The following is a 20,230-nucleotide window of genomic DNA, read 5'->3' on the forward strand; positions in this document are numbered from 1 at the left end:
TGTTTGGCTTCACTCCATCGCAGTACCCTGATTGCCCTGGTTCCATCAAGGTGTTTGAGGCCTCTGTTTCTAACTAACCCTTTCCCCTGGCGGTGTTTCAGGCAATTCATCAACTTAACTTCGCTGCTTGTCCCGTTTCCCATCTTCCCCTACTTAAAGATCGAGGGAACATCTGCAACCGACCACTGCAGTCATATGTTTTTCCGTGTGGGATGTCTCTCCATAGTTCAATTACCGCTGGCTCCGAAATAAGCGAAATATGGCGTGGTTTAGGAATTCTCAATGCACCTCTGCTTGTCATATAATACTCATCGTTTGAGAAAAGGATCTCTTACATTCGCAATATACGACAAGACAAATCAATGTAAACCATTCGACGGAGACCGTGTTCATTGAATCCATTGATGCTGCATCCAGTACGTTTCCTGGCCTCTCCGCGTTTCATGAGCAAGCCAGTAAATGAGGTAGTACTTCAGGACCCCACCTGCAGGAAATTTAGCAACCATTCTTGAGTTTTTTCGCCGGCTATTTGCGAGGTAGTCAAGTTCTTGATGATGAAGAAATATGGCGATATATTCACAAGTCCCCTGGACAGTAAGAGACATTAGCAATGCAGAACTCACAAGCCTGACTGGGACCTAAGCGTGCTGAAGAAAAGGGCATGGTTCATGTCATTCTATATTCCAGTGTTGGAAACTACCTAATACCCGACTTTCAGCATGTTGCCAATAGGATGAACGGGAAGTGTACATTCAACAGAATATGTTAGGAGTATTTCTTGTAATTCTTTAGGGTATTTGAATTAATCTAAAAACAGCACGAGGAAAGATTGTATGTGCAGTAGCTTGAGAGTTTCCACGGAGAGCATGATATTGGTGAAATCCCGGATGGAAGAGTCTTCTTGACGGTTTCACTAATAAGAATTAGAGTAAACAGCCAAGGGCAAGATATAGCTGGGGGCAAAGCCTTCAACAATAGATATTTAACTCCCGCGATACAAATTCGAAGTGAAGGTACATGTACGTACACTGGCGCACACCCCCCAGGACGGTGAAAAACCTCCTCCCTATCAATATATTGACTTGCGGACACAAAAATACATATACTTAGTTGATGACCGGCAGGCAAATGTATTCAGAGAGAGTAGTGACAGAGCAATACCTGGTTTCCTTTTTCGAGGCATTTCATGTTCTTTTTATGGATTTTTAGCCACCTACTTAGCGCTCGGATATTTAGTTACTGTGGAGACTCATAACGCTCTTGCAAGCTTATCCACCCCATCCCCAGTGCACTACAACCCTTCAACATTACCTTTGTACCTAGAGAATGGGTCCTCCTTTAGCTCAAGAGCTTACTCAAGCCTGCAACCAGCCACTTGCTGCTACCAGCAACCTGCAGCCTGATGATGGATACAAGATCGAACTCAGGGCTGAAAATACAGTCGACAAATATCCTGGTAAGTAATGGCGTCCTGGGCACCGAAACCCATTCTGCACCGATGCGTACTGATTTGCTAATCCATAGACTGGATGATCAATAGCAAAACAACATGCGCGAAGGGTTGCCGCTCAGATCCGCCAGGGTAAGGGGCTTATTTTTCTGATGGGTCAGAAATCTACACTACACGAAGACTCCGACCAGGAGAGGTCGTTACGCCAACGACGCTACTTTTTCTATCTGTCAGGCGTTGATGAAGCCGATTGCGACCTTACCTACGATATCAAGACTGATAAATTGACTTTATATGTCCCCGATTTTGATTTGAGACGGGCAATCTGGATGGGGCCCACCTTGGAACGAAAAGCCGCATTACAGAAGTGAGCAGAAAGATATTCTCATTTTCGAGCTTGGAACAATATAATCGTGCCTAGGGACCCAGACGTGGGCTGATTTTATGTAACATAGGTTTGACGTCGACGAGGTTAACTACCACTCCTCCCTGGATGAAGATGTCAAGAAATGGGCTAAGAATCAAGACCCTGGCTCAACAATATACCTTCTTCACGGATCACAAGGTCCCGCAGAGAACCCACCCAACGTCATTATCGATAGCAAAGCGCTCAAGCTGGCGATGGATGCCTGTCGAGTTATAAAAGATGAACATGAGATTCAGCTCATCCGACGCGCCAACGACATATCAGCTGCTGCACATCTAGAAATTCTCCGCGGAATAACATCAATGAGCAACGAGTCTCATATAGAGGGCAGCTTTTTGAATACGTGCGTCTCGCTAGGGGCGCACAATCAGGCGTACCAGATAATCGCCGCCTCTGGCTCGAATGCAGCTACGCTTCATTACTCGAAGAATAATGAACCTCTCAAAGGCCGCCAGTTTGTCTGCCTCGACGCTGGCGCCGAGTGGAACTGCTACGCAAGTGACGTGACACGTACCTTCCCGATCACTCACCAATGGCCGAGTATAGAAGCCAAACAAATATACCAATTGGTGCAGGAAATGCAGGAAAGCTGTATTGCACTTGTCAAAGAAGGGGTCAGATATCTAGACCTTCACTTCTTAGCGCACAACATCCTCATTAAGGGATTCCTTACCCTCGGCATATTTAAGGGCGGCACGCTAGATGAGGTCAAGAAGTCCGGTGCATCCCTCCTCTTTTTCCCCCATGGCCTTGGACATCATATTGGTCTGGAAGTACACGATGTTTCTCCACAATCCATAATGGCACAGGGCATCAATGATGATTCCAACAATAAGTTGATTTTGCCAACGTGCGTATCGCCATGTACTACATCATCGCCTGCTTTAACATCCGGGATGGTGATTACAATCGAGCCGGGGATCTATTTTTCGCAGCTCGCGCTGGACAATGCAAAGCCGGAACAACTCAAGTATATCGATATGGCACGAGTCAAAAATTACATGGCAGTCGGAGGCGTGCGGATCGAGGACGACATTTTGGTTACGAAGACAGGTCACGAGAATTTGACCAAGGTCCCGAAAGGAGATGACATGTTAGAGATTATTCGACAGGGGAAGAAGGGAAATGACTCACACCATGTGTAGACCGACCGACCTGGTGATTGTTGAATTCAAGGATGCCTTGCGCTCACTTGGAGAGCCAATTGCTAATCAATAACCCTAGATTATAATATCATCATCTTACGCCATGCTTGCAAATCTCTGGCGACCTACTATGACTCGTACCTTAGATCCGAGAATTTTGGAGAACTGGCTAGAAGCTTTCGCTATGGATTTTTTTTTTTTTTTTTCATCTTTATTTTCCATCGATTTATTTATATTTCGCATTTACATTATTTTATGCTGGCATCCCGATCGCTCGCTAGAAGGCCACATGACCAGATCTATTTCACGGGAGTACTGCGTCTGCTAGATAGTTGCAATGAACCAGCCTTCCAACTCCATCAATTTACACTTATATTTATTTTATGGCTATTTTATTTTGTTCCTTTATTTTAATTTCGTAGTTACGAGTACGAGTACTACTCGCAGGCCCACCCACTGCTCTTGCTTGTCAATTCAATATCCTCTATCATCGCCTCCGCTCCCGCCAGATGGCAAGCAGATAGCTTTGGATGAGATGTTAGATAACTTCGGAAGTTTCACAAGCCATCAACTCTGATCATTTAGAAGACAATTAATATGATTTAGATTTTAATTTCACAAATAATTGATATGACGCGATTGAAGTCATTAAATATCTGCTGGCTAGATTTTAATCGCGCGGTTGGGGATGAAAGAACACGAGAATTGACACAGAGACCCTTCAAGGTACCAAAGCCGTTTTGCTGACTCACGAGGGAGCTTGGTAAAAAAGCCACTCAAATTTCTGGAGGCCTCGGCTACCTATTGCGGACTAGTGTACCGTACATTCAGCTGCCACTAACACAGCTACAATTTCCAAGCCGCAGGTCACATGAACACGCGCTAGGCTGGCCAATGACATCATCTTGTGATCTCAACATTCGGAAACCAATCAAGCGAATCGTGTTTGTTTTGGCTTTGTTGGCAGCTCATCAGCGGACGCTACTCTAAGCCCTGTCGTGACTCATTCTGGTGGATGGGGGTGTGGTGCTCGGGTGCCCAACTTTCCCTTTGCAAGCAGCCTTCTTCCATCCCGAGGCTGTCGACTCTTAAGGCTGCAGTGCTTGGGCTAAATGACTCACCTGATAGGTGGATGAGTCGATATAAACCCTCGCTCCCCTGTTCCATTTAAAAGCAAGAGAAATGTTCTTTTGATCAGTACTAGCATTTCAAACGTCTTTGGCGTTTGAATTTGTGCTCTCTGCCCCGCTACTCTCCATGACTTCACGGATGTGATATATCTTCTCCATTTGTTCTTCACTTTGCTTCACTCCTACTATATCATGGGCCAAAAACATAACAGACGACGGACAAGACCGCGCTCCCGGTATCGTTCAAATGCTCTTCCGAAGCCAGATGTCTTGCCTGCGGCGGCCCCTGGCTGCCAGCTACCTTGTGACTCCTGTCGTTTAAGGCCTCCTCTATTTAGTCCCTTCCCGTACCTGATGCCTGACCCTGAGCCGCCAGCAACTGCGCAAAAATGGCAAAATCAGCAAATTGTGTGTCAGAACGGCAAAGGCCGACAAATTCAGGAGGCTACGAAGTTGGAAGCTGAATATTTCCGCCTGTTTGGAGGCGAACCGGGGGATGATATAACATTGTGCTATCGCATGCTGGAATATTTCGGGGGACTCGATTATATTGATTGGTGAGCGTTTCACGCTGACCCTCCCCACCTCGTCCGTTCCTCCCCGTTCCCTCCTGTCATGACGACAGAAAATGAATTTATCCGTTCTTCATGGAGGAATTTCTCATATAGCCCCCGACGATGGTGGTTGCAACATTCCTACCCTTCCCCCCTTCAAGAACAGGGAACCGTTGAAACAGGCATCTCACCAGCTACCAGCGCCTGGATATGCTAGTTGAGAAACTCCAACTTGGAGAGCGTTTGGTACACAAAATTGAAACATGCCCCCACAACATCAAACATCTCACGTCCATACCAACCAACACCAGAGCGTGGACTATGCGACGCCCCGACTCGTAGCAATGACGGTATCAACCTCACGCAGTAACGGTCCCTTGCCCCTTAATTTTGGCAATAACTTCGGGGGGGCCTGTGGATTCACCCTGCTAGGTGATACTTGATTGGTCAATAACTGCTCGACCATTGATCTCTTGGTGGGATTTGCCAATACAAAGCCTCCGAAACCAACAAAAAAAAAACCTCGACGGTTTGTTCCGACGTTTCTCGATAGCCTTCCCCACTGCCTGACCGTGAAAGCAGACGGTGCTCGCATTCAAACATCTCTAGTCCGTAAGGAATGGATTTGCGGCATGCTTGAGCTCTCTGCAAGTTGGTTGTTCCATCAAAAGCCGACGCGGAAACGAAGAGAAGGGCAGCGGATGTGTGCAGTCGGGCTGTCTGTGGAAGAGATGCGAAAAATTCACGGGGGGTTGGAAATGAAATGGCTGATGTTCTGTGTGGTAGCTTCTGATGGATATTGCTTCTGCTTTCTGCTTTGAAATGTTTTGATTAGTGATGGCAGCTTGACCATTGGCAGGTGATGGCGTGCAGCAACAAGACTATTTTATGTTTTGTCGATTCAAGTTTTGGTGTCAATTCAAGTTTCAGCAATTTTGGGCTTCATATCTCTGCTCCTGTTTTAAGTGTCTCATATATGTATCTACTACGGTTCCTCAAATCGAAATAAGCATCATTTTTAAGTTGGTATCTGGCCAAAAATAAGCTCATGCGGGTGCTACTAGTCCCAAATGACACTAGTTCGGCCCAAGATCAGCTGCGATGGAGCTAAACCCAGTTCGTCCCATATCTCCCGCGAATGTTGTCCTTTCCTGGTTTTCGCATTGACCATCGCTGGCACAAAAACATCGTGAGCACCACAACCACAAACTGTGACGGGCTGCGTCTCCCTCTCCTGGTATTTTCAGTCCTAGATCGATTCTCCTTCCTCTCCTTTATAATCCACCATGTGCTTAGTCCTCGGCTCCCTTGCTCTCTAAATTCCTGGTTGCCGGAGCCCGATATAAGCTTTTCAATTTTTTTTTTTTTCCCCGGCAGCACATAGCTGGCCTCTCCCCCCCTCCCGGTTGAAGAACTGCGGGAGCTACTCATCTTAGTTTTTCTCTGCTGAAGCGTGAAAATGTCTTCGACGGATTATAACTACGATGAACAGGTAGGATAACCTTTTCCCTGACCTTGCCCGGCCATGCCACATATGCCTCCGCTTCGCAGCAACATGCATGCTAACTGATATACGCCCAGGGCCAATTCTTCCCGTTCTTCATCCTCACTCTGTCTGCGCTCGTAACTCTTCCACTTACATATACTCTCCTTAAACCCAACAAAGGTGATTTTCGAAAAACATGTTTCCGCGCGGGATTGAAGCTGATGGCTATCTAGATCTGGAAAATACTGCGCCGCGGATAAAGTCTGACTTTCGTCCTCAGAATGGAGACATTATCCAGAAACAAAAGCAGAAACTCCTGCGGAAGGAACGCCGGTTGAAGCGCATATTCACTGTCCTAGGTGGATATGCAGTAATGGCATGGATGGTCTATTTGATTATCGTCACCGCTCGGACTTCCCCCAAAATATGGGACCCTTATGAAATTTTGGGAATTTCAAGAGTGAGTCTGACGAGCGAACAGACAGACTATCTTGAGGATTTCTCTACTGCGTTTTGGCAAATTTTCTAATTTTAACTGTGCTAACTCTTACTGGTTTTGTAGAGCGCCAACGAGAAAGCTATTTCCAGACACTTTAAAAGGCTTTCCCTCCGGTTTCACCCAGACAAAATCAGACCGGATCCAAACAAAAATGAAACCATCGAAAGCTTGAACGACCATTTTGTCGAATTGACCAAGGCGTACAAGGCCCTGACTGACGAGGAAATCCGCAACAACTATATCCAATACGGACACCCAGATGGCAAGCAAAGCTTTAGCATCGGTATCGCGCTGCCAAAATTCATCGTCACAGAAGGAAATGGTAAATACGTCCTTTTGGTATATGGTCTCTTACTCGGCGTGCTCTTGCCGTATGTTGTTGGTAAATGGTGGTATGGAACACAGCGATATACGAAAGAGAAAGTCCTTGTTGCAAGTGCTGGCAATATTTTCCGAGAGTATAAGGATGACCTGGTTGGCGGAGGTATAATCAGCGCTCTTAGTTCCGGCGAAGAGTATAAGCAGATGCTAAAGGACGAAAACGCCGAATCTGGGCTTGCTAAAGTTGAAAAGAAAATTCTTTCTGATGATGATTCAACAGCCCCTGGGACATCTCTAACACCCAAGGATCGGAAGTTGTTAGCTGATCTGGAAAATGCAAGTAGAAGGAAAGCTCTCGCATTACTGTGGGCGTACCTGGGTAGAGTTGAGCTTGATGATCCCAATCTGAATGAAGGTAAATTTTCCATCTTCCCACAACTTTTCTTGATGCTGAACGATTCCAACCATTTTTTATGTAGAGAAATTTGGAGTCGCCCCCACAGCGTTTACCCTCAACGATTCTTTTTCGTCTATTGCGCTTGCTTTCGGCAGCCTACAGCCAATCCTTGGGTCATTCCACATGTCACAATACCTCATCCAGGCCATTCGCCCTGGTGGTTCACCTCTTCTTCAATTACCTCATTTTACGCCGCAAATCGTTCGGTCGATCGAAGGCGAGGATTCGAGGAGCCACATGTCAATTTCACAATATATGGCACTTCCTGAGCACCAGCGACGAAAGCTGTCCGTGGGTAAAAACCTGCTAACCGAACAACAATACGCAAGTGCCCTGTCTGTCGTCCAGCAAATACCTGTCCTCCACGTCTCGAAATCATTTTTCAAAGTTGTAGGTGAAAAAGTGGTGACCCCAAGTAGCTTAGTTCAGCTCATCGTCAAGGCGCGGTTTATTCCACCAGGCTCAAAGAATATTCCGGAGGTCGACGAGCGTGACCTTGAATATGTTGACCCAGATGAAGATGACGTAGCAGCCAACAAATCCTTAGCAAGAGGAAAGGGTGGGAAAGAAGACCTGGAATACAAAATCCAGCCGCCACTTGCCCATGCTCCTTACTATGCTCGCGATCACTCTCCAAGATGGCACATTTTCCTCGCTGATTCCAGGCAAGGCAGAATGGCCGTCCCTCCCTTCACCTTCACCACATTTGACAAACCTATTTTCGACAAAGATGGAAAGCCCACCTTCAACATGCAAACATTGAAAATGCAATTCCAAGCCCCTCCCCAAGTCGGCAAATTCCACTTCTCTCTTCACATTGTCTGCGACAGTTACATCGGATTCGATACTGTTAGTGAGACCACGCTTGACGTTGAGGATTTTGCCAAGGCTGCTGCCCTGGAGGAAGAAGACGATATTTCCGAGCCCGACGAAGGTATGCATGTTCACGTTCCCCGCCTCTCAATACAACACATATGTGTGATTATTGGGCTAACTTTTCATCTCCCCACCTAGACTCTATTGCCGGCCAAATGCAAGCTCTGAAGACTGGCACGGCCCCTCGCAAGAAGCGGGTACCCAAGAAGCAAGCGGATGAGTCGAGTGAGGATGATGAGAGCGATACCGACGGTGATAATGCGGAAATGAGTGAGACAGATACGGAAACAGATACGGACGAGGAATAAAAGGATTTTAATATCAAATAATATCGATTTTATATTTCTGTGCTGCTTTTATTATTTATCCACCATTCTTGTTGTTGTCAAAATCAAAGTTCAAATACCTACCCTGTTAGAGGCGTGAGATAATTTTGCACTTTTTTTCTATCTGCTTCTTCCCGTTTTTCATTTTCATTTTTTATCTTTAGCTTTGCTTATGCCAACTGTGGTTTCATATATTCTTATCTCTGCTCCCCTACCATGACCATTTGAACGGTTTGGTTTTACGCCATAATAAACACGATGCATGGTATCTCTCAGTCTCTCAAATTATCCGCGGATTTCGTTCTCACCAGACGAGTTTCAAACGCGAGAGTTCTTTACTCGACTAGTCCGACTCTGGTAGCTTGCGCGAAATCCCAGGCCGATCTTTATTCCCGCCAGAGAAACCCTGTTTGACATCCATGTCAGCAAATCGACTCAAGCAATAGAATCGCTTTGCTTTCGAAGTGGATACATATAGGCGACGGACCAAACCTTGGCGTCAATTTAACTACATAACCCGCCAATAATGACTACACTGTATATACTCCAAGCAGCAAAAGCGCTGCCTGGATGAGCTTTGTTGCATCAACAATACCCTCATTTTATGTCATGTATTGTATCAACATGAGTTTGCCGTATTTTATCTCTAAAAGTATGGGGAATCGTGAAGCCCAGGCGGAGTAATGAGGCCTTCCACTCCACCAGGTTATATTGTTGTTAGTTAGAAATGAAACATAAGGCTGCAAAACCTTGAAATCGTTATGTATACGTTCGTCCTAACAATCGCCCGTCCGTGGCCAAACGAACCTTATCTTGCTGATCGCCACTGTCACCGAGAGTCCCCCAGATGCGAGTAGTGTTCATACCCACAGTTTCATGCATTTGTAGTGAACAGATGCATGCATCGACCACCAGTTTGACATGCAGCTAAATCTTTACAAATGGATTATGCGTGGCGAACACCCCATTGCAGCGGGGAAACATGTTCATATGTACTGTACCTTGGGTTCGTAGGATAGCTCTGCACGAGTCGCCTAAGCGCTAAATGGGGCGAAGATTTTCTTGCTGCCATTCGCAGGGCAGCGGAGTCTACATAATTGCTGTTTGCTGGTCATAGTGTCGGTACTCTCTCATTGTGTGGGTTGGGAATTGAGGCCTCCATCCCTGAAAGGAGAGAGTTGAATAAATAAAAAGACCAGGCATGTTGGAAAAGGTTTGAGGAAATACCGTCACTACCGCGCTGCGGGTGGGCGCAGGAAGACATTAGGTTTCTTCTCTCTGTCAATGTATGTTGGAAGACGGAAATTGATATGACGACCAAAAAAAAAAAAAGAAAAGAAATCATGGAGGCGAAACCATGTATTTCGATTAGGGCCAGTGATGTATGTGACTCTCTAACTTGTTCGAGAAAAGATGTACTAGCTATATAAAAAGGGTAGGGAAAAGAAGGTCAACTCCCATGAATGATTCCGTACACTAGCTATAAACCTGTATCCTCTTTTTTATCAACTAATTCTCCAGCTCTCTTTTCAGTTTCAAGCATTTTCCATGTTAATTTCGACAATTTTGAGTTTTGAGCGGGCATTCTAGTTTGCCACTCAAGTTAATGGGCACACGATCATGAAAATGTACTGTGTATATATAGATGTACTTTAAGTACGCACATGTTCCAAATAAAACATTACAGAATTCAGGGGTGTAGTTGATATTATTAATTGAAATATAAGAAAGCAATGAAAAATGATCAAAACGAGGAAAGAGAGCACAAAATGGGGAAAGTAAACAGGGGTATTAAGGGTTGAGGTGCTCATGTATCCATAACGAAGAGCTTCAAGGGAGGAGCGGTGATTCGAGAGTTTCAAGTCGATTCCATATCTGAACGTCCTTCCTTCATTCCTCCCGACTGCCTAGCGTTTTTAGTCAAATGCAGTGCACATGCACATGTTTCGGGCCGTCCAGCGTAGAGCCAGTTTGGCTCTCTGAGTCGTCCATTAAGACCGGGGGCCCTGCAGCCAATATCTCATCTGCCAGCAAATCTAAGCCACTTCGCTTTTATATAGCCTCCATAGGACTAGGGCCTTACTCTTGCCACCCTGCAGATACTGTATTGGGTATGAAGGACTGAGGGCTGAAGGTGATTGTACTTGTGGGGCCAGACAACGGGCCCATTGACGTGTCTTCGTCCATGGATTGCATTGCAGTCGGGTGATTATCCCTACCTATTTTGAAAAGTGCAAGGCGCAACAGACGACTTAGGCTAATATGGGCTCGACGGGCGGGGGTGCTAGTTCCTGACAACGCTTGTAACCACCTGAGAACAAAAGACGACTCTTCAATCAAATTTTCGGTTTCGTTGGGCAGATGAAAGATATCCATTGATAATTCTATTATCAGAATAGTACCAGCCTGTACTATATAATGCAGTATACACCACCAAGGAGTGGTGAGGTAGAGCTCAACTGGCTGGACGTTTTGAGGGAGGAGTTTAATTAAATTCCGAGCGGCAGATAAACAGCGGACTGCGGCGTCTTGATCCATTCTCTTCGAAGAAGCGGACTGGGATGGAATTGCGTTGCTTAATTGTTGAGCCTCACAGAGACATGGGCGGTTGATGAGAATGCATGCTCCATAAAAGCGAAGGTAAAGATACATGCGTTCATGCATGGGTAACAGTCCCTCGGAAGCTGGCGAAAGGTCCAGAACTCCAGGGGGAAGGTCGTCCTTCCATTGGGTGAGCTTCCTGTCTAAATCAAACACTAAATTCTGCACGACAGCCCAAGTTCTATTGACTGTGCAGGGACTATATAGCTCCTCCAAAGTCTCGGCGATAATTAAATCTAGGTGGAGACACCGTATGAAGATGGTCCATGGTGGTATAGAAGAGGTGGTTCTCGGGGTGACATTAGAAGGCGGACATATTGCTGCCATCGCTGCTTGAGTCTCTAGCGAGGCCATATATGCAAGGGGTCCTGCGAATGTAAGTTCAACTGTGCGGGGGAAACGAATACTTGTAAAACGATCCTGAAGTGAGGAAGGGCGCCCCGTGAAGACGCAGATGAATCGTTCCATTGAGCTGATAGCGTGCCAGACTCTCAATTCTAATTCTTGCTCGCTTTCTGAAAGGTCTGTATTTGATTTGACTAGATGAAGAGCCCGAGTATGCCCAAAACGTACTGCTAGACCGATTAAATTCCACGCTCTAATTATGCGATGTTAGTTATCTGTTACGGGATATTTAATGCGTATCACCTCACCTATTGATGTGATAACTCGTAAGATAATACAGTCCGCTGATTGCAGCCCATTGAAGTTGTTCCAAAGATGGAATATCCACAAGAAATGTTGATGTCCGACCTAGCGCTCCTGAACGGAATGCGAACATAACATGATCGCTTTCAACGACACCAGCTTGAGCATTTGTACGAAGAGTGTGAATCGCACCAATGGCAAAGATGACATGGAGGATATTGCGCCACACCTCGCTGGGGTAATGGGCTGTTTGGTAATAAATTTCATAATGCATTTTGAATTCTTGCTCCGAAAGTATTGGAAACATCGGGTGGACAGTCAAGAAATATGAATTAACAAATATGTCAGCCATTTCTTTTTCGAGGGGTTGAGAGTGGTCACCGGTTTTGTCGAACATTGTTGGGTAGCTTCCAGCGTTCCTGAACACCGAAAAATGGTACAAGTAGTTGTCTCCGAGAAAATATGTGCACTGTTGAAGCAAACCGTAATGGAATTCATCGAAATTTGCTCCTGAGAGTTTTGTGTTCAAAATATTTCTTGCTACAAGTCCAAAAAATTAGAAAGAACGATCAGAAACTAGCTACAAGGGAAACTTAACTCGCTGGACCAAAGTATATCACCAGTTTTGTTGTCAATTCTTCAATCCACCTGACGACAGAAGCTTTCCCAAGGAATCCTGTACTTCTAACAAAACCAGCCGAGTTTGGTTGGACGCGATCTTGGAATCGCGGAGAACCAGCACTAGCGGACGCTGCATACTCGTCTTCATCTCCGGAGCCTGTACCTTCAATTGAAGTGGCAATATCCTCTTCAGCAAGATTTCGATACTGTGTTTTGTCAGCACGTCCGTTCTTGATATGCAGAACCACTGGGAACTGCGAATCAACCGGAGAATATCTAGCCAGTCTCAGAGAAAACCTATTGCTTTACCTCTAGTAATGTATTCCGAATTGTTTGCTGCATTTCGGGTGTCTGATGTGGCAAAATGTCGCAAAGAAGTTGCTCATAGGCAGCCACCTTTGCAGCATTGTTTTTTGTATATCTATCACGGCCTCATTTAGCTTGGGAATGGAAAGCGACGACGGAGGAAAAAAGAGTTATCCAAATTTATACATATTTTCATGAAGCACCACAGAGTCAGTTGTTTGAAATTTCCAGTGGCAGGACTGACCTTTTTAGTTTCTCACGTTTGCCATCCAAATAAACACAGGTTATCTCTTGATCTCTGCAACGTGAACAGACGGGCCTGAGACCATCGCATTTTGATTTCCGTTTGCGACAGGGATCGCAAGCATGGCTCACCCTTTGCCTTTCAAGAGCAGCAGATGGTTGATTTTGAGCCGGTCGCTGCAGCCTGGGTATTGCAATCTTTGCATCCCCTCGGGTAGGAGAAGAAGACATCACTCGATTCGAGGCTTCAGTTGGTTCAACGAAAGCAGTCGAAAAATGGGAAGTATTAGATACGTTGAGGGTGTTTAGGGGTAAATTCTGCGGTTGCCCTTGCGCTCGGCGGCGTTTATCTGTTGACTGATCCATTTCCTTTATGGAGCTGAAGTGATGGAGAGTAACCAGCGGGCCTGAAAGTTCCGTGTTTTGTAAATTCGGACCATAATTAATTGTAGTTCTCGTACGATGAGAGATATAAATAACCCCATGAAGAAATAAATTCTCATGACAGAACTGCTGCGAATTGCCTCGTAATAATCCATAGTTCTAGGTCAATCATGCTGACATCCTGTTCTTTATCCATCCTTGTCCATCAGCAATCGCTCGGAAGGCTGCAGGCCACTTGGCAACCTATCGCATAGGCCCTTGCGGATCAAGGATTCCGAGTGCTCGTAAGGCCGCCTTGCGTTGAGTTCGGAAAAGCCATGGATGGTCAAGAAAAGATCTGGTAGGGCACACTAGTATTCATCGCATTCATTGCCAAGTGGGTCAGGCCTTATTGTTAAGAAGGGAGTGTGGTGTTCGTTCAGCTAAGGCCTGGGGAAAAGAATATGCCTAGATGAAAACCCGCCATGTCTCCGTTTTATTTATTCAATAGGAAAACAATTCTGTCTTCCATCGAAGCAATTTAGCAAGGCGAGAGACCCAGGCTTCGTTTCCAACCCATACGATTGGGAGCTCAGACAAACTGCTGGCCTAGAAGGTAGGGGCTAGAAGAGGTTCCAATATCACGACTAGGTATAACCTTGGCACCATCCAAAAGACAACTGGTATATAATATCTGTTACGAGGGCACTGACCCTTTCGTTTGTATCGATCTCAGCGTTATGCAGTATATTGACCCAAAAAACCGCCTACATAGGTTATCCTAAGCTTAGATTGCCCAATGCAACTGCCACAAAGTATGAAATCGTGTTAAGAAGGCTTTGGCTTAGCAGATGATGACGTACCGTTAAAACAATATAGCTATGCATGAAAGAGTTAACGCCCGCCAATTTTAACCAGGTAGCTGATTGTAAGGCTCCGGAGATGATGATAAATCATCCCACTGCTCGATTGTGGCCAGTATTCTGGTTAATAAGCCATGTACAGGTACAAAAAAGGATATATTTGACGCGCACATTTGATTCCCCGCAAAATCAGACTTTTAGGCCAAGTTTTCCTGATCGGTGTGGCCCATCTGGTATACGAACGGAACAAACCCAAGGTCGCCATGTGGCATACTATGCATCATTCGAATTGACATTTATGCAAAAACCTTGTATGAATAAAACCAAAGCATCAAGCCCTCCGGCGTAGCCGATATTCTAAGACCAGAAGATGCCCCGACGCATCAGAGCCAACATCAAGAAGAAACATGGGCTTGACTCCACACAATAAAACCTAAATATCGGAAACTGAATCCATATACATACGAGTAGATATATAGGTGTCAGCATTATCAGTTTCAGTGTAGGGATAACTCTGTTCTACTCACAAATTCCTTTTGATAACGGGAGTTTCAAATATCCTGCGACAATGACTTCGAGTTCCTCAGGACACTGGAAAAACGGAAATTTACATTTCATTTTGCCATATTCAAGTACTCAAACGTTCATTGAAAAATTATGATAACTCAACCAGTTACATCGAAAAGGGCAACGACATTGGCTGATCACAATTTGGACAACTAAAGGTTACCAAACATGATGATTAGGTATAGGTCGTTCAAGTTTGGTTGTCCCTAAATGATCAACACCAAGCTAGTCAAATATCCCCCATTCAACCTTAGCTCGCCTCCTCGGCTGAGTGAGGAGATCCCGGTCACAGAGAACTGGGGAGTGATGAGAATTGCCTGTTTCTTTTCTTTTTCTTTTTCTTGTTCTTTTTTGTCAAACGTTATGGAACGGCAAAAATAACCACCAGTACTATATATGTTATTGAAAATAGGCAAAGGAAGTTGTGGCAGCAAATTTTAGTTTTAACCGGGGAGAGCATCATCAGGAAATAACATTTTTCTTGCTTAAATTTGACCTTCTTTTGATAACTGAAGGCCCTACCAGAGCTGGAGGTATTCTGTCTGTGATGGTGACGCTTTGTTCGCCAATTCCTTCGATAAATTGCATTTAAAATTAACCATTGGTCAAATTTTCGAGGAGGGTAGTGGAATGTCAGATGTTTTTGGATGGATGGGAACAGCCCCGGGAAGACCTCGACCAAGAATTTGTGGCAAATACAGATTTGATTTTATCATTGGATTGAACTGTGCATTGACCCTTGAAGTCATCAAACAAACCAAAACGCCGAAGCTAAATCAGTGTCAACAAGAATGCGAGAGCGATGTTGGTCCGGTGGTAATGATGCCTAAAAGCTATGCCAGCTCCGCTTTGTTAGGGAAGTCGTCGCAGCATCGTCAAAAGCAAATGTATGACCAGAGTAGTCATATTGGTCAACAATAATCACTCCACTGGTTGAATGCGTATATTATTGAGAAGACCGACGAACCTGACCGGGAGACGCAAGTTTTGATATTGATCCTCGCTGAATCAAATTTGATTGTTCTTCATCCCCTAGACTGTAGAATGTGCATACGTATGCATGGACATCCATTATATGCCCGGCCCAACAGCCCCGCAAAGTGTTGTTTGCTTTGTACCGAGAGTGATCGAGGACTCAGCTCCCGCCGAGGTAAAGCTACCAACATCGTGAGATCATCGACCAGCATCAAAAATGAGCTGGGAAATGCAAGCTCCCAGTTGGGAAAAGTTAGGGTTAGGGTCAGGTATCCTGAAACCACTGACTGGGGAATTCAGGGTGGGTTAACAGCTTTGAAAAGCACAAGTACCTGGGCACAAAGACATCTACTTGTTTATTCGTGGAGAGGTGAAGCTGATATGGCCTACCGGGAAAACTTTTTTCCACATCGCCGCCAAGTTATATCAACTATGCTTGGTGTGAACAAGAGCAAGAAAGGAATCCTTTGATCTATGAAGGGTTATTTGAATAATTCTGTTTTCTGTCCATAATGAAACTTGCCACGAATAAGTCCATTCCCCCGGGTTTTATCCTTTCTACCCTAGATTTCTGTTCCATCCTATCCCTGTCAAACCCAAAAAGAGGATGCGAAGAGAGGGTCATATATAAATAGTTTGATATGTTCATACATCAGTGCCAGAACCAGAGACTCAATTAATTGTTGGTAAGTGGTAGGACGGAAATTGAAACTGATAATTAACCCTCCTATTGACTCTCTCTCCCGAAAGCGGCGAAAACTCATACTGATTCGAATTTGGTTGCGAGGTCATTACGCACCCGGACTGGTCACTCTCTGCATCACCTCGCATGAAGGCGATTCATACTCAACAAGGCCCCGGCCGATTCATACATGCTTTTTTCAGTAATGATTTCCCCCCGGCCAGACGCTGCACCCAATCACAGTATCTCCATATTCGACGCTCCAATCCGCGATGCTCCTTTCCAAGCTGCTTAAAGTCGTAGTAGCGTTATCAAAAAGGCGTTCTGTTCGCTCTATTTGATTCTGTGTATCCTTTTGAGACAGTGACCATTCGCATACGGCGGAGATATGTTCTGCCATTTCGCAAGGGACCGCGGGAACCCCTTGGCTCGATACCGCATTATTCAGCCTGTCATCCCCTAACCTGTTGCTCAATTGGCTTTCTATGCCAATTTCGATCGATGCTGGACTTCTTTCGGTATCCTGAGGCGAGCTAACAATGCTCTGAGAAACCTTCGTTTCGCAATTCCTGGCTATTGGACTGTACGTCATTATACCATCCCATAAAAACAACCTTCAACTGGAGCTTAGCTACCTTTCTTCCTGGCACACGTTTTCGCTTTCCATTCATCTAGATATCTAGCATGTCTGTTGTAATTTTCCGACTTTTCGTACTCAGCAAGAGCAACTTTATAATCTTCCCGAGCGCGGATGGCGCGTGCTTGGGCGATTTTCTTTTCGTTTTCGGGCAACTCTCTCCACAGTTTCCCGATTTCGATCGCCATCTGTGGAAATGATAAACCTTTGTACTGAAGGTCTGCGCGTTTTTCTATGGCAATTTCGCTTTGAGCGTAATTCGGAAAATACTGCTGTTTTATGTCAACTTACCATTGGCAAATATGGCATAAGCAGTCAACGGCTTTTTTGGGGCATTTGGGTCAGGCTGTAGGCTCGATATATTTTAATTAGACACCTCATACATTCTTTCGAGGATGCTATTGATTAACTTGCTAACAAACACGCTTTAGGTCAGTCAAGGATCCGAACCTTGGGATGCCACTGATATTGTCTCTTCTTTTTGGAATAATTGCCGTATTCGCCACACTGTGCCGGCTGATTGCAGAGGGCATTTCTTTCTTTTGCAACTCGTTGCTGCAATCTCTAAAGCATGGGTGAGCATGAGAAGAGCCAGCTGTGGTCGACAAAGACATACCCTTCGATGGCCCAATTTGACCCCCAACACGTCTCTTCTCACATCAGTACTCGGAACATTACTGGAGGAAAGTTGAAATCATACAAATCAATTTCAGTGATTTCCAAAACGTCCTCCCATGTTTCGAATCCATTGCCAATGAACCCTGGTAAATACTGGGACATCCCCAGCTCCTCAAATACCATTTTAAGGACTTCCATATTAATTGCAGAAAGGAGTGATTGTGGAGCAGCAAAAAGCGATCACGTTGAGAGGCCTGATAGATGCCTGGTCGTAAATTAACAAAATAGCATCTTGTTTTCAGTCACCGAATTTCCACAACATTTGTGTTTTGGAGTTTCTTGAAGGGTCATCTTATCTGGTCAAGACTTCTCAAATACATTATGTCACAATATCTTTGCAGCCTAAGCCACCAGTGATGAACGCACCCAGTTGCACCCCACATTAAGAATGCGCCACTCATCTAGAAGCATAGCTTGCAAGTGATGGCATTGCCTGCATTACTGTGTGTGGTCAAATCAGGAATCTGGAGTTTCTTTTTCGTATTCACTGACAGCTCTCGGCCTGCTCTCTGACCATGTCTAGTTATCAGTGCGGCACCCTAGTGTCTTGTCCCAACGTCTACTTCCCCCTTATATTTACTATCACGCCCTTTCCCGCAGTTTTCAAGTACAAATAAACCTTTTCCACCTTTTTATCAATTGTCCCTTCGTTTATTGTCATAGCACTGCAAAGACAATTATACGCTGGGTTAGGCCTCTATATCTAGCGGTTTATTTTCATATTTCATAACTTTGATGTCTACGAAGAAGTTCGGCTACCACTCACAGGTTCTACTCCATAGCAGCCCTTCTATCTAAGACACAGAAACAAGGTTGGTTCGCGTGACAACGGCGTTTTCCGTTGACTTGGCTGGGAAGACCAAATCACATTTGCTGGGTCAGCGACGCCTTGTAAGTTTTCCTTTGCCGACGCAAACCCTTCCAATACCAATATTTGAAATTAGCGAATTATTCAATGGTGGCCTAATGCGGTAGCGGGCGAATTGATGATATAACCAGTTGATTCAAATCTTAAGTCCTACTACGAAGGCAACCCATGGATTATCCTTGTTCCTGGAACCTATTTTCCTCTGGGCATCGGGTTTCTTGCTTGTGGCCGATTACTGACTGAGAGGCTAATACAGCTCGAGTTGTCAGGGAGTTGGAGAAGATCTTCCGGCATGGACTGTGGGGATCGAAGACAAGCAATATACTTTGATGCTTTAACATCTGGCTAAGCCTACATCATTGCGAAGCCCCAACGATAATTCGAGACGGAACAATTTCGTATCTCGAACCAAGGAACGATAGAATGAAAGAAAAGAAAAAATATGGAAACGGCCTCCATTTCTTTGCTTTTTTTCGTGAGGGACCTGTCGCAATTGAAGGAGCGTTCGAGCTGTACGAAGTTCATACACCCCATTTTTGCCCAATTTTGTTTGTGCTCCAATTTCCAAACTCCTCTCCAAGCGCAGCTTTTGCAAATTCCACAAGGCGCTGACGCTCTGGTTGCCCCGCGTTATTGAATACCGGGCTATGCAAGTTCACATGGACACTTCTTTGATCACGAACTTCCTTCGTAAGCGTCCATTTACTCTTCTCTTTTGAGCGTTGCCACATATTAGGCTGTGACAGAAACTCGGCTGTTGGTTTTGTGTGTTTGTTATTAGCCGACTGGAGGTCAGTATCAGATTTTGATTCGTGAGAGCGGCGAACGTTCCCAAGATGTGCTGAAGTGATTCCGGTGCATTCCTAACCATAACTCGGACTGTGATAGGACGATGGACCTTCCCCTGCAAACTGCTTTCTCTTCATTCAAACACCGAATTTTGGCTGAAGCCAACGAATGACATATTAACATCCAGGAATTTTACAGCGTCAGGTTTATTGGTTATTGTAAGACTTATATCAATGGTAAATATTTGAACATCCTCAGACAAAAATGGCGTGATGCCTAACACGGTTAGTGTATGGCCGTATCTTCCAAGCTTGCAGGTGAAATGTATGACCTCATTGAAAAAAGAGTTGACTTGCTAATTTCCCCGGACCATATGGGCACTTCATGTTAAATTTTCTCAAGATTTTAGCAGGCAAATATCGGCGCCCTCAACACCACCATACTGGAAGAGAAGGCTCTTTTTAATCTTCCTCGCGACTGTTCTCCTCACACTTGGGCATCCTAAGTCCGAGCGCCAAATGAGCCACAAAAGGATCCTATGTTACTCGTCGGTCAATCCGGCGATAGCGGCGTCTGTGGGGCAACGGCTGGAAAAGACACCCCACGAGAGAGTTTCTAGTCTTTACGGCTGTGTTTCCTCTCAAGAGTTTCCAACGACTTTGCAAAATTTGTTTCATTAGCCCTAGCGCAGGTCAATTTCGCGCACCGCTCGGTGTCT

At 45.2% G+C, this 20,230-nt stretch overlaps 5 protein-coding genes across 5 annotated transcripts; 3 read left to right on the top strand and 2 right to left on the bottom strand.

Annotated features, from left to right (window-relative positions):
* Positions 1–1,278: 1,278 nt before the first annotated feature.
* HCBG_01484 (xaa-Pro aminopeptidase) lies at positions 1,279–3,416 on the top strand (the record flags this gene model as incomplete). Its single annotated transcript, XM_045428534.1, has 3 exons — positions 1,279–1,456; positions 1,541–1,817; positions 1,906–3,416. The coding sequence occupies 3 exons, from the start codon at positions 1,327–1,329 to the stop codon at positions 3,020–3,022; spliced, it is 1,524 nt and encodes a 507-aa protein (XP_045290320.1).
* Positions 3,417–4,237: 821 nt separating this feature from the next.
* Positions 4,238–5,726, top strand: HCBG_01485 (uncharacterized protein; the record flags this gene model as incomplete). Its single annotated transcript, XM_045428535.1, has 2 exons — positions 4,238–4,709; positions 4,868–5,726. Coding segments are annotated over 2 exons (366 nt in total).
* Positions 5,727–6,165: 439 nt separating this feature from the next.
* On the top strand, positions 6,166–8,953 carry HCBG_01486 (translocation protein sec63; the record flags this gene model as incomplete). Its single annotated transcript, XM_045428536.1, has 6 exons — positions 6,166–6,198; positions 6,288–6,372; positions 6,426–6,652; positions 6,755–7,427; positions 7,492–8,403; positions 8,484–8,953. The coding sequence occupies 6 exons, from the start codon at positions 6,166–6,168 to the stop codon at positions 8,651–8,653; spliced, it is 2,100 nt and encodes a 699-aa protein (XP_045290322.1).
* Positions 8,954–10,529: 1,576 nt separating this feature from the next.
* On the bottom strand, positions 10,530–13,456 carry HCBG_01487 (uncharacterized protein; the record flags this gene model as incomplete). Its single annotated transcript, XM_045428537.1, has 5 exons — positions 10,530–10,578; positions 10,755–11,870; positions 11,926–12,460; positions 12,603–12,747; positions 13,223–13,456. 5 exons carry the CDS (start codon positions 13,454–13,456, stop codon positions 10,530–10,532), a joined length of 2,079 nt encoding a protein of 692 aa, XP_045290323.1.
* Positions 13,457–17,167: 3,711 nt separating this feature from the next.
* On the bottom strand, positions 17,168–19,898 carry HCBG_01488 (uncharacterized protein; the record flags this gene model as incomplete). The annotated part of the gene is made up of 6 exons (XM_045428538.1): positions 17,168–17,449; positions 17,628–17,741; positions 18,222–18,288; positions 18,724–18,773; positions 19,251–19,477; positions 19,883–19,898. The coding sequence occupies 6 exons, from the start codon at positions 19,896–19,898 to the stop codon at positions 17,168–17,170; spliced, it is 756 nt and encodes a 251-aa protein (XP_045290324.1).
* Between the last annotated feature and the right edge of the window lie 332 nt (positions 19,899–20,230).

The sequence above is a fragment of the Histoplasma capsulatum genome, assembly GCF_000150115.1.
Source record: "Histoplasma capsulatum G186AR genomic scaffold supercont2.2, whole genome shotgun sequence".
In the NCBI taxonomy this organism is placed as follows: domain Eukaryota; kingdom Fungi; phylum Ascomycota; class Eurotiomycetes; order Onygenales; family Ajellomycetaceae; genus Histoplasma; species Histoplasma capsulatum.